Source organism: Uranotaenia lowii, chromosome 1 (genome assembly GCF_029784155.1).
Source record: "Uranotaenia lowii strain MFRU-FL chromosome 1, ASM2978415v1, whole genome shotgun sequence".
In the NCBI taxonomy this organism is placed as follows: domain Eukaryota; kingdom Metazoa; phylum Arthropoda; class Insecta; order Diptera; family Culicidae; genus Uranotaenia; species Uranotaenia lowii.
In genome coordinates this window covers 145,619,183-145,632,936 of record NC_073691.1, presented here as the reverse complement: position 1 = coordinate 145,632,936, position 13,754 = coordinate 145,619,183, and the positions used below count along the sequence as shown (strand labels likewise).

The 13,754-nt window shown below is 42.3% G+C and overlaps 3 protein-coding genes across 8 annotated transcripts in view; 2 read left to right on the top strand and 1 right to left on the bottom strand.

Moving 5' to 3' along the window:
- LOC129740405 (protein phosphatase PP2A 55 kDa regulatory subunit) overlaps positions 1–2,074 on the top strand; it is a 195,261-nt gene extending 193,187 nt beyond the window's left edge. For all 6 annotated transcript variants that reach the window (XM_055732059.1, XM_055732060.1, XM_055732061.1 and 3 more), the window contains one exon: positions 8–2,074. In XM_055732059.1, the coding sequence (XP_055588034.1) occupies positions 8–376 (369 nt within the window). In that variant the 3' untranslated portion in view covers positions 377–2,074. The remainder of the gene's footprint in view (positions 1–7) is intronic.
- Positions 2,075–5,301: 3,227 nt separating this feature from the next.
- Positions 5,302–6,828, bottom strand: LOC129738430 (allantoicase-like). The gene is made up of 2 exons (XM_055729639.1): positions 6,669–6,828; positions 5,302–6,605 (listed from the first exon to the last, which is right to left on the bottom strand). The coding sequence occupies exons 1-2, from the start codon at positions 6,729–6,731 to the stop codon at positions 5,538–5,540; spliced, it is 1,131 nt and encodes a 376-aa protein (XP_055585614.1). The 5' UTR covers positions 6,732–6,828; the 3' UTR covers positions 5,302–5,537.
- Positions 6,829–7,908: 1,080 nt separating this feature from the next.
- On the top strand, positions 7,909–11,747 carry LOC129738005 (uncharacterized protein K02A2.6-like). Its single transcript, XM_055729181.1, has 3 exons — positions 7,909–8,581; positions 9,117–11,065; positions 11,145–11,747. Exons 1-3 carry the CDS (start codon positions 7,909–7,911, stop codon positions 11,745–11,747), a joined length of 3,225 nt encoding a protein of 1,074 aa, XP_055585156.1.
- Positions 11,748–13,754: the final 2,007 nt, after the last annotated feature.

Genomic DNA, 13,754 nt, shown 5'->3' with positions numbered 1-13,754 from the left:
CTCGCAGGTCCACGAGTATCTCCGTACCAAGCTGTGCTCGCTGTACGAGAACGACTGCATCTTCGATAAGTTCGAGTGCTGCTGGAACGGCAACGACAGTTCGATCATGACCGGCAGCTACAACAACTTCTTCCGGGTGTTCGATCGCAATAGCAAGAAGGACGTCACGCTGGAGGCGTCCCGGGACATTATCAAGCCGAAAACGGTGCTCAAACCGCGCAAGGTGTGCACCGGGGGCAAGCGGAAAAAGGACGAAATCAGCGTTGACTGTTTGGACTTTAACAAGAAGATCCTGCACACGGCCTGGCACCCGCTGGAGAACATCATCGCCGTGGCCGCCACCAATAATCTATTTATATTTCAGGATAAGTTTTAGCTAATAGTAAGCGTAGTAGTAATAATCAATTATAAATGTTTAGGTTGAAAAAAAAAACAACTGAGAGAAAAAAGCAAACGTAAAAAGTAGTTATGGAAGCGAGAGAGTGAGGCAAAAATGAAACGGAAACACCCATACAAACATATACACTCACACATAATAAATACACTTACACGGGAGCGCGAAAACACAATAGTAGTTTGTTGCTATTACAATAATAGGCTATCTTCTATTAAATAGGCAAGAGACATCGTGTGTGAGTTTGGAATTGTGCGGGGATTAAGGCTTTGAAAGCATAGCATGTTTTCGGAGCTAGAAAGGCGGGGCAAGCCCGTTTTGCAAGTTGAAAAAAAATAACATAAGAAGGATACAAGCGAAGATATCCCTGCTAATGGTATATGCAGAGGAACAAACAAGAAAATAATGACCTCAAATTTGAGGCGCAGATTATGAAGCTAAAGCTAAAATGGATAGAAAAAATGTGAAAGCTTTTTTATAATATACCATACTTATAAATAGCAAGGATAAAACTTGGGGAGCAGTAAACACAGCAAAATAAATGAGGATTTAAACAATTATGATTATTATTATCCTTAATTACTGAGCATGCAAAGGGAAATCATAACGAAAAAATACGCAAACAACTGAGGATATTGAAACGCGAGCATTAACAATACTGCGAATGAATGCAGAACGAAAGTTTAAACAAAAACTGCTTGAACGAAGAAGACTAAGGTCAAACGAATGCGTGTTGTGTGAAAGAAAGCGTATATGCGAAAAAAGCCTATAACAGCTGCTCAGCATCCCATTCGAGAAGGAAATGATGCACGCGTTAAGTAAATAAACAGCAGAAAATTGAGTAAATCAGTAAAAATTAATCAGTTATTGATTAGTTTAGTGTTAAATTTGAATAAACACATTTCATCAGCATTCGACAAAGCGCCTCATTATATTCATTGAAAATAAAAATATCAACATGATATGACGTAAAAACGCAAGAAACAAAAATATGCAGCATCTCAAAATTTATTCAGTCTATTCGTCAACACATTGCGACTTAAGTTTAATGAATCAAAAACCAATAATATTCTGTTTTGCTCCAAAATCAGACAGTGACTCAAAGTTATGGAATAAAGAATAAAAAATAGTGAAGAGTAAAAGTAAATAATTATATAATAATGAAATGCATGCACGAAACGGACACACACTCACATTGAAAAGTAAACCGGAAAAATCAAGAAAACTGGAATGAAACAAAAAGGAGATCGAAAATGAATTATTGTTATTAATACAAAAAAAAAATACCTAGGCTAAGAGATCAAAAATCGCTAAAAAAAAGCAAACAAAAAAATAAAAAAGGAAAATAAAAAAAACAAAGCATCAGAAAACGGTTTCGGGATTGGTTGCGCTGTCTTAAATCATACATTATGTACCGTCTCCAACATAAACAAATTTAAGTTTATTCAGCTTGTTTTATAAATAAAAAAATTCATCGCCTAATTTCGAAGGGCACATTCTAAATCTTTTACAGACTTTCTTTGAAAAAATCATGAAGCATATTTTGAAGCATCCAAATCAACATTGAAGCTATACTGAAAAAAATTGTTATAAGCTATTGGGAAAAATAATCATTCACCTACCCGTGCTAATACCATGGAACATCGATCCCGACCGAATCGCTTTTGTTGGAACAGAAAATTTGTTGTTGTTTTATGTTGCTTTCCGAACACTTTGGCCCTGGAGAAGAATGAAACAATCTTTTTATATTTTTGAAAGAAAAAACCGATGGTGGGAAGAATTTGTAACAAATGTCCATCCGGAAAAAAATGGAATCGCCTGTTGGGCAATAATAAACCTCTTATTCAAATCAGAAACATTTTTTTTTATCGCGTTCATAGATTTTGATGAAAATTTACTAAGTATTAGGTATATCAAAAGTTTTCAATTTGTAAACCAAATTTCAAAATTTTGCAATGAAAATTGTCATTTTTCAATTGTTTGCTGTATTCCATGTTATTTTATAAAGTATTATCTTTTCTTTTTGACGAATGCCCATAATGCCAAACTGCTTGTATGCCAAATAACCATGTGCATCATGGCAAATGACTTTATTGTCTGAGGTTCTGCTCGTGACCAATAAAAGAGTTGTGCCGCACATGGAGATTACTGTTGGAGGGCACACGACATCTTCGAAACAGCAGCTGAAATACCTTGGAGTAATGGTCGATCATCGCTTAAGTTTTGGTGCGCATGTCAAATACTGTTGCGAAAGTGCATCGAAAGTCATAGATTCATTGGCCTGGATTATGCCGAACTGCCATGGTCCAAAGAGTAGCAAGAGACGTCTCCTTGCGAGCGTAACACTGTCGAAACTACGATACGGAGGAGCGGCCTGGAGCTCCGCGATAGAGGTAGAGCGCAACAGATCCAAATTACGGAGCACACATCGGTTGATAGCCATGCGAGTTTCCTGTGCGTACAGGACCATATCAGCAGATGCAGCTTTTGTCATCGCGGGCATGGTTCCCATCGACATAACTCTGGCGGAGGATATGGAATGTTACAAAGCAAGAGCTGTTAGAAGAGTGCGTAATATTCAACGAGCAGCGTCAATGCTCAAGTGGCAGGAGCAATGGGACGCATCGAACAACGCAAGATGGACGCATAGGCTAATCCCGAGACTTTCAGACTGGGTAAATCGGAAGTATGGAGAGGTCAACTTCTACCTGACGCAGTTCCTTTCGGGTCATGGGTGCTTTAAGCAATACCTTCATCGGTTTAAGCTTATCAGCTCGCCTTATTGCCCGGAATGCGTAGAGACGGAGGAATCGGCAGAACATGCTATCTTTGTCTGCCCCAGGTTCAATTCAAGGCGTCAACAACTTCAAAATTTGAACGCTGAAAACATAGGGAGTGAAATGTGTCGCGACGAACAGTCATGGCGTGCTATAGTCGACGAAATCTCGCAAATCATGCGCGACCTGATAAGGATCAGGAAAGATGATGAACGGAAAGAGCGAGATAGTCAACCAAATTTGACAAGCTAATGAAAGGTCTTGGGCCTCGTATGACACTTCAATTCAAAAGCAACGCGATCTTAGGGCGCGGTATAACCCTAATCTGGACTCATACGTGTGGTGGGACTTAAAAGGTCTCACGTACTCAGCTACGATCTTTCCTGCAGCAAAAGGAAGCGGAGATACCATTCGGGGTGGTCGTGTCGGGATTCTAGCTTGGTAGTTTCTCAATCGTCCATGCCTTGGTGGTTAGAAATCCTGCGGAAGTGGTTGCTGTGACGGGCGCGAGTTACTTTGAAAGCGTTACCTAACCGGCACACGTTTCGAGGTCCCCGGGATAGTGGATGCTGTGACGGGCGTGAGTTATTATGAAAGCGTTACCTAACCGGCACACGTTTCGGGGTCTTCCGTACCAGTCTGAAGTTGACGATAGAGGAAAAGGAGAAGGAGGAAAAAGGATAAAGCAGAACGATGATCAAGGAGAAATTGAGGAAAAATTGAGAAAGAGGAAAAGGGTGAGATGTATAAGTGCATGAGCACAGCCTACCCCTTGATGTAGTATCATAGGGTGAAACCAAGGGGCACATCTGGCACACGAAGCCCAAGGTGGTTTTAGTGGGACGAACCCACACACGGCAGCAAACACCCGGCTGTTATGGTTTGAAGTCAAATTTCCATCTTGTAAAAAAAAAAAAAAAATTATTGTCGCCGAAGAACCTAGTGCTGTCAATAGTCTAGAGTTAAAAAAAGCGTTGGTTGTTGATAATGTATACGAATTTAGTTTTTTGGGCAAACAATGTAATTTCAACGAACTTGGAATATGGATGCTGAATAAGGACGTAACATTCTACCGCATGCGAACTCGCGATAAAAAAAGAGATAGCGAAACGATTTTAAGTCGCAAGTAATTTAACCGTACTACCCGATGGACAATATCTTCCAAGTAAGTCAACATTTCCATTTTCATCTAACATGAACAGAACAGATAAATAAATCTACATACATAGACAATGACACATATCGGTATTCTTTACATCCTTGGATAAAATTGAATTAAAAACAATTGCGACTGGTGTGTCAGTAGAAATTGTCTGTGATTCCTTAATCTAAAGCTAATTTTTCAGTAATTCGAAAAACGCCCGAATAATGCACGATTTATTTGTTCCACTTATATTCTGGTACCGGAATGTACAGAATGCAATCTGTTTTCTGTTCGTTTCTGTTCATTTGTTGATCGGTCAATTTTTGTTATTAAACTCCTTGGTTCGCATTTCATAATAATTTTCGCCAAAACAATAACGATTATGCCGTTGGGAAATGTGATTCGAAAATCAGAAGCGAGCAACGGCTGATTTGAAAAACTGACACGGGTTGTCTATGTGAGCGTCAGTGCGAAAATATTTCTGCGTGGAAATTATTTGCATAGGAGTCTAAATAGGTGCAATTTCCGCAATATCTCATATTTGACACTGATACTTGATGACCCGAAAGACATTGAAAAAACATATCCGAGCAAAAAGTCCATTTTTGCAGCGGTCTAGTGATCATATTACCTCTATATCCCTTTTTAGACCCCAGGTTTTCATTTCCGAAAAAGGTTGCAATTTGACATGATTTTATTTTATGAAAATCGTCTTAAAATTGTTCGAGTTGTGTCTCATTTTAAATTGATTTTATATGGGGACTCTCTTCCCAAAAAATGAGATTCTTGAAATTATTATGCAAACCATCTTTGACCCGAAAAACTCTCGGATACCCAATCTCCCTTCAATCCGACCGTCAGTTTATACGTGATGGTGTTACAAAGAAAAATAATTCAAACCAACCCCATCCACCCCCCTCCCCCCATGAGCGTTTCGGAATTTATGGGTGCCTCGCCCTCATTATGCTGTAAATTATATTGCAGTATTTTGTTAACAATTTCAAATTTATTATGCTATCAACTAATCCTTATCACCAAACTGTCTCACATCTTTTAAAGCGCAAAAAACACTTCCAGCACCCCGTGACATTGGTAAAGAGTTGCAATGTCATAATCGAACGAAAAAATTGTGTGTAATTCTTATCAGATAAGCACGACAGTCAACAACCCCTTATAATAGAAACGTTTTCATAGCATATGAACTCTCGATGTTTAGGGTTTTTCAAAACACTTTTCCGAACACTCTTACTCTGGAGATACCGCCGTCAGGAGAAATAGTAATTTTTATATGGCTACACGGTCCTGTAAATGTAAGGATTTCCTTTCCAAACAAATGCTCCTTATGGGCTCCCAATTTGCTGTAGTCGAGCACCGTTTTCCAAACGGCCGATTGCAACGTTTGTTTAGGCCCCAAAAGAGTTCCATCGATGCGAATGTTATCGGGAAAGTTCCCCTTAAAATGGTTGGTGTCTACCAGTATCTGTTCGATGATGCCTTTGGTGCAAAGTTTAAAGATGGCCCACTCACAACCAGGCACTTGGAGAATGCCATGTCGATCCGTTTTAAGAATGGGCGGCCGATCGAGTCGTCGGGCTGTTTCCCATCCATCGCCCATGTTGATGCCCCGTTTGGGTTTGGTAACGTTCCTTGGGTGACCGTAGTGAGCGTTCGAGAAGCCCAGACATTGGCTTCCGTTTAGCATACCAAGCAGATCCACGGGAAAACTGCTCGCGCTAAGGATATCCAGGTTTGGTTGAACTTCTCCAAACACGCGCAACCGAGCAATACCTCCATCAGGGTAAATATTGATACGCAAATGAGTGAACACGTCATTTCTGTCCTCAACGGAAAAATAATGCTTTCTGGTTTCTTCGTAGCCAGGATTGAGAGGAGTCATACCAATGACCTCTGTCCAATGGTCACTTTCCAGGTCGGCCAACAGTTGGAAATCTTTCTCCCGACACCCAGTGCCAATCATTTCTTGTCCACGTTCTGGGATTTTCTCTTCCTCGAATTGGCTCAACTTAGCACCCTGGAGCGAAAATCGAGGCGCGTAGTTCCCGGTAAAGTGAGCCGTATCAACCATCACACCCTTGATAATAGTTGGTGCGGCCAGCTTCAAAATACACCAATCATGACCGGCTATCCGTTTGCGGCGAGTCTCCCACCCATCCATCCATTTGCCAAAGGTCGTGAACTTGTCAGCGATGAACACTGGCTCCGAATCCTTGAGCATCCATTCTGCCGGGGCAAACCAATCATCGGTGGCAAACAAGATGCGTCCTCCACTCTGCAATGATCCAATAATTCAATTAACGAGCTTTTGCAGACGAATCCTATTAACTACACTCACACTTTCCGAGGCAAGCTCACTGTACTGGAGAAAGGCCGGTTCGGCTAGCTTCGACTTGGACATTGTTCGGATGCAACCTATTGCTCACACAGCTTCCAATCGACTGATTACCGAATTCCCAACTCGACTCCCTATGCTGGGTTGAAGAATGACGTAGTTAGGAAAAAAATTAACACTGATACTACAAAATTGCTCTACTCGGTATTCGGGCTGATAACGAAAAACCTGACCCGTCGTTTGCAACAAAGAATAACCGTCATTGATAGCGCACGGGCCTATTGTATAGGTAATCTTAACTGGAGCTTATCAGTTCGATGCGCCTGGTTTTGCGTTGCTCAGCTGCATTGATTTCTAAAACGAATTTTGAAAATTGCAGTATGTTAACCTTCAATGCCTTGCATATTTTGCACCTTTAACTTTGTTCACTTAAACTTAACTTTGGCCTATATTTTTCTATGCTTTTTCAAAAAAAAAAATGCTTTCCAATCATTTCATACTTTGAGGGACTTTGCACGCCTGCGGAACATTATCCGCCCTTGGTGGCTTGGCAACTGGATCTCAAACTTTGAACTACATCGTCGGTGTCATCAAAAAACGATAGAAATCGAAATTGGAGAACATAAGTGAAGATGGATTGGGCACACGCTGCGAAGAGATGAAAGAGGCAGGCCCAGAAGCTCGTGGCGGCGTTGTCTAACCGCCGAAATCCGCACAGTTGACGAAAACTTTGGTTGGCAGCAACTGAAGATACTTCGGTAGGTAGGTAGGGATTTAGCTCGAGTTTTCTTCCAGATACCGGAAATGGAAACCAGTACGCCTGGCATACCAAAACCAGGCTCACGCCAGCCTATCCGCTAAACCACATCCGGCGCTTCACTTAAATAAGAGCTATAAATGTTGGGTTGGCATCCTAACAATCATCATCATCATCGAAGCATCATCGGGCAGCTGACTGTCGACTGACAGAGACGTCAACCACCCGGCGAGCTTTGTCATTCTTATTGTATCCGTTGTACCATCTACAAGCGAGCCGGCTACGCGCCTATTTTAACTCGTCTTTATAAAGCTAAGTAGATTTTAATAAACTAGTTGTTACAGAAGTCTCTCGGTTCTTTTTACTCCATAACGTAACAAAGTGGCGACGACTCGGTAATTGCATCGTGACGTACCCGAAAACGCGATAGAAACCCGTTAAACACGAGTAGAAACTCACCTGGTTCACCGCGTGTAGCCATACAAAATGGCGAAGGCATTGCAGCAAATTCCGGAGTTGGGTTTTAAGGAAACTATCCTTGAAATCCTGAGTGGCCAACAACAACTTATGGCCAAGATGTCCGAGCAGATTGCGGCCGCATTGAGCGGAACTTGCCGAACATCCCGTGACAGCGAATTCGTGCTAGATTCCCTGGCGAGTAATATCACCGAGTTTGCTTACGACCCGGACAATGGATGTTCGTTCGAGGCCTGGTTCGTAAGGTATGCGGATCTGTTCGAGAAGGATGCAGCTCGACTTCCGGATGATGCCAAGGTACGACTATTACTCAGGAAGCTGAATCCCGCAGCACACGAAAGGTATACCTCTTTCATTCTACCGAAGCTCTCTAAAGAGTTCACGTTCGAGGAGACGGTGTCCAAATTAACATCCATATTTGGCACACCTGTTTCTACATTCAATCGCCGGTATCAGTGTCTCCAAACTCAAAAAGATGACACTGAGGATTTCATAAGCTACTCCTGTAAAGTTAACCGAGCTTGCGTTGACTTCAAGCTAGAGGATTTGAAAGAGGACCAATTCAAATGCCTGATATTCGTGTGCGGTCTCAGGTCATCAAAGGATTCAGACATCCGCATGCGTTTGTTATCCAAAATGAACGAGACGAATGACATGTCGCTGGAGAAGATCGTCGAGGAATGTAAAAGCTTGATCAATCTGAAGAAAGACACGGGGTTGATCGGCGGCCAAGCTTTCTCAACAAACAACGTAGCATCAAAAGCAGTCCGTTCCAAATCACCACATCCAAATCCAAATCCGTGGAAAAAAATAAGAACGGGAGCAAACCCAAGGAGGGCATGCCGAAAATTCCATGCTGGTCCTGTGGCAGTATGCACTTTTCCAGCCAGTGCACTTTCCGCGACCATAAATGTCGAGATTGCGGGAAAACAGGCCATAAGCAGGGCTACTGTGTCTGTGGGTCCAAGCAGCGCAAGAGATTCCACGACAAGCACCCGAAGAAACAGCATTTTACCAACACTGTCATCGTCGTTAACTGGAGAACTGGATCAAGATCGGGTCCCCGTCTACTTATCCCCCGGATTGCAACGTCCGGACATCCTCCGGTGGCCAACTTGAAATCGATGCCATGTTTTAAGCAACCATTACCATCAGTGGCAACCAGAGAAAAGGTAACTGTTACATTTGTAGTTCTAACTTGTTTTTGAATCTTTTAGGCTCAGACCTAATGGATAAGTTTGGGCTATGGGACGTTCCATTTTCGTCATTCTGCAAGCCGGTCGGTCAGGCGGCCAATACCGAACAAATCGACGAGCTGAAGTCCAAGTTTCCGAATGTTTTCATTGACCGGATGGGGCTTTGTACGAAAACCGAAGTCCAGTTTACCCTGAAAAGCGACGTTCGTCCGGTGTTCAGGCCCAAAAGACCGGTATCATACAGCATGGAATCTGTGGTGGCGGATAAACTGAAGCGACTTGAGGGCAAAGGCATAATTTCACCGGTATCCTACGCCGACTGGGCGGCACCGATTGTCGTAGTTCGAAAACCTGATCGGTCGGTGCGCATATGTGCAGATTTCTCCACGGTGTTGAACGATGCCCTCGAATCCAACAACTACCCTCTGCCATTGCCGCAGGACATCTTCAATCGCATGGCTGGCTGTACCATGTTCAGCCACATCGACCTCTCCGAAGCCTACTTACAAGTGCCGGTGGCTGATGAAAGTAAGAAGCTTGTAACCATAAATACTCACCTTGGTCTCTACCAGTATAACCGGTTACCACCCGGAATCAAGAGCGGCCCGGGGGCATTTCAACAAATTATGGACGCCATTTTAAGCGGAATACCCTGCACCACTCCATTCATCGACGATATCCTCGTTGGTGGTCGTTCTCCCGAGGAACACAAACGGAACCTGCATTTGACACTTCAGCGCATGGAAGAATATGGTTTCACCGTAAAAATTCAAAAGTGTCGATTTTTCATGCGCCAAGTGAAGTATCTGGGTCAGCTACTGGACTCCCAAGGCATCCGTCCAGATCCAGACAAGGTCAAGGCAATCGTCAATATGCCTCCACCTCATGACGTTTCCAGCTTACGGTCTTATCTCGGGACCGTGAATTACTACGGGAAGTACATCCGGGAAATGAGGAACCTTCGACAACCGCTGGATGCACTTCTGAAGAAAAATTCCACATTCCAGTGTGGACTCAAGCCTGCCAGCTTAGTTTCGACCGTTTCAAGGAGATTTTGCAGTCTCCGCTCATGCTACAATCCACGGTTCCCTATCGTGGTGTCTGCGGATGCATCAAATGTTGGCATAGGAGCACGCATCGCACATCGCTTTCCTGATGGATCGGAAAAGGCTGTCTACCATGCATCCCGAAGCCTGACTCCGGCCGAGTCCTGGTACAGCCAAATTGAGAAAGAAGCGCTAGGTCTTATTTTCGCTGTGACAAAATTTCACCGGATGATCTATGGGAGACAATTTGTTTTGCAAACAGATCATAAGCTCCTGTTAGCGATTTTCGGCTCAAAGCGCGGCATTCCTCCATACACCGCCAATCGCTTACAGAGATGGGCTCTTACCATGCTTTTATACGAATTCCGCATTGAATATATTTCGACGGATCACTTTGGTCACGCTGACATCCTTTCTCGTCTGATTAACTCCCACATTAAACCTGATGAAGATTATGTCATCGCGTCAATCGAGATCGAAAAAGTGATCTGCAACATTGTTGGCCAATCCATCGATTATCTCCCTGTTTCATACAAAATGATAGCATCGGAGACTAAGGAAGATGAAACTCTACAGCAAGTGATGCGTTTTGTGAAACATGCCTGGCCAGAGAAGAAATCATTCACCGGCGCCTCCGACGTGCAACAGTTCTTTGCGCGTCGAGAGTCGCTGTTCGTCGCACAGAAAGTTTTGATGTATGGCGAGCGGATCGTAATCCCCCGAAAGCTGCAGAAGAAGGTTCTCCAACAACTCCACAAGGGACATCCAGGAATAGACCGAATGCGCTCACTGGCCAGAAACTACGTCTACTGGCCAAATATCGACGACCAGATCGCAGAGCTAGTACGTTCCTGTTCAGCATGCTCTTCGGTTGCCAAAGTGGATACCAAAACCAAACTTCAATCCTGGCCGATCCCCGAGAAGGTTTGGCGCAGTCCACATAGATTTTGCAGGACCAATCAACGACACGTACTACCTACTACTGGTGGACTCTCTCTCCAAGTGGCCGGAAATTGTCCCAACGGATCGCATCACCACTTCCGCCACCATCACCATTCTGCGCCTAATCTTCGCCTGTTTCGGAATGCCCGAAGTTCTCGTTTCCGACAACGGGACTCAACTGACCAGTGACCAGTTCGAACGATTCTGTGAGGCCAACGGAATCTTGCATTTGAAAACCGCACCTTTTCATCCCCAAAGCAACGGGCAGGTGGAAAGATTCGTCGACACCTTCAAGAGGACAATTAAGAAAATTCAAGCGGGAGGAGAAGAACTGGATGCAGCACTGGACTCCTTCCTCAGTTGCTACAAATCGACACAATGCCGGAGCGCACCTGAGGGGAAATCGCCAGCAGAAATTCTCTTTGGTAGACCGTTGCGCACTTCGCTGGAACTTCTGGGACCACCAAGCCGATTCTACAAAGCAGTCGACTGCAAGCAAGATCAGCAATTCAACGAAAAGCACGGAGCTAAAGACAAAAACTTCAGCATCAAGGAAAATGTCTTCGCTCAAATATTTCACGGTAATAACTGGCATTGGGTTGCTGGTGAGGTTGTGGAGCGCATTGGCAACGTGATGTATAACGTGTGGCTTCCGGAATGGTAAAAATTAATACGATCGCATAGCAACCAGCTGCGTAAGCGGCACACCAACGAAATCACAAATCAAGCCACTTCATCGATTCCTTTGGACATTCTTCTCAACACTTGGGGTCTCAACCAAACAGATCCTAATGTCCCTGAAGCTGAACAAGCCCACGTTGAATCTGAAAATGCGATCCGATTCCAACAAGAATTCCTGTGAGAGGTCCTGGCTTCTGAACAACCATCGTCAAGACATCCGGTAAGGATACCGGAACCGGAAGAGTTGATTCGTCGATCATCTAGGCAGCGTCGATTGCCGGTCCGTTTTGAACCCTACCGGGTTTACTAAAAAGGGGAGGTGTTGGGTTGGCATCCTAACAATCATCATCATCATCGAAGCATCATCGGGCAGCTGACTGTCGACTGACAGAGACGTTAACCACCCGGCGAGCTTTGTCATTCTTATTGTATCCGTTGTACCATCTACCAGCGAGCCGGCTACGCGCCTATTTTAACTCGTCTTCATAAAGCTAAGTAGATTTTAATAAACTAGTTGTTACGGAAGTCTCGAGGTTCTTTTTACTCCATAACGTAACAATAAATAATAAACGTTTATTCAAAATGCGTTTAGGTATATTTTTAATGAAAATGCGGTTAATCCGAGCGTCCACAGTGAAAAACTATATATGACCCGCCCATTAGGATATTCAACAGTATAATAACCTGCAGCGCAGTCAAAATAAAATATTCCCGTTAGAATATGATGTAATATTATTCCAAGACAGTGTTTTGCATTGAAGTCACCAATAATAAAAAGTTTAGATTTATTTCTGCACGCAGCGAAAAGGTTTTTTATTTCAAACGAAAGTGCCGCAAAAACAAAGAATTTTTTCCTTTGGTTTTGGAAGAAATAAAAAATCTTTTGGTTCAAAAGCATTTTCCTTTGTTTCAAAGAATTTTTCTTTTGAAAAATCTTTGAATCAAAATCTTATTACTTTGAAACAAAAAACAGTTTAATTTAATACAAAGTTGTTTTCGTTCGCCACAATGTAATTTAGATTTAAAAAGATTGGTTCATTGAACCATTTTCCATTTATTCCAATTGGAAGACATATTTCCTGTTGTTTTGAAATTCCTATTAGGAATTTCAAAAAATAAAAAGAAATTTTTATTTACAACAAATTAAACACTTGGCCACAAACTAGTTCACTTAAATCGATCCGGTCCAAATTTTCGTCGACCTGACCGCTTGATTTGGAGCGGTGTCATCGTGCGCGCTTTCATCTCGGTTGAGACATCCAGGGAAACCATCCTTCGGCTCTGGTTCTGTAAAAACGCAATAACTTATAGAAAATCTTCGATATTCACTCTTTAATTAACATACTTACCATACTTCATCCTGAATCCTTCTAATATAGCTAACTCTGACCTACATTTTCACACGACCGGCAAAACTTGATTCGATTTTTTGGTTTTGTATTCTTCTTGCAACACAAATCAAAATATCTTTTGAATCAAAGGCTGAAGTTTTCATTTGAAGGAATCATTTCTTCAAGTTTGAAACATTTTCCTTTGGTTCAAAAAAAAGTTGACTTTGTTTTAAAAGAAAAAAGCTCAATTAACATTTATTTAGAATCAAAGTATTTGCATAAAATCAAAATCCAAAAATATTTAGTTCAAAGAATTAATCCTTTGTTTCAAAAAATATTTTTTTGAATCAAAAACAAAAGTTTTTGGTTCAAATAAAACAGGAGTTAGGTCCAAAAAAATGAATGTTTTGAAGAAAAATCATTTTTTGTTTTGTTTAAAAAGCCTAGTTTTCTCTGCGTGTGGTGAGTTTCTGTAAATCTCCGTTAAAAAATGTTTGTGCTCACCGCTACATTGGAAAAGCAAGTATGCAGCAACAATTATAATTTTCCCCTTAGAAGTTACTCATTCAATTCCAATTGTTTCTAAGACTTTTGTATAGAAAGAAGGAAGAAGTCTAAATGGTTTTAGACTTTTAGAGGGTTAATTTACGAGTAGGCAA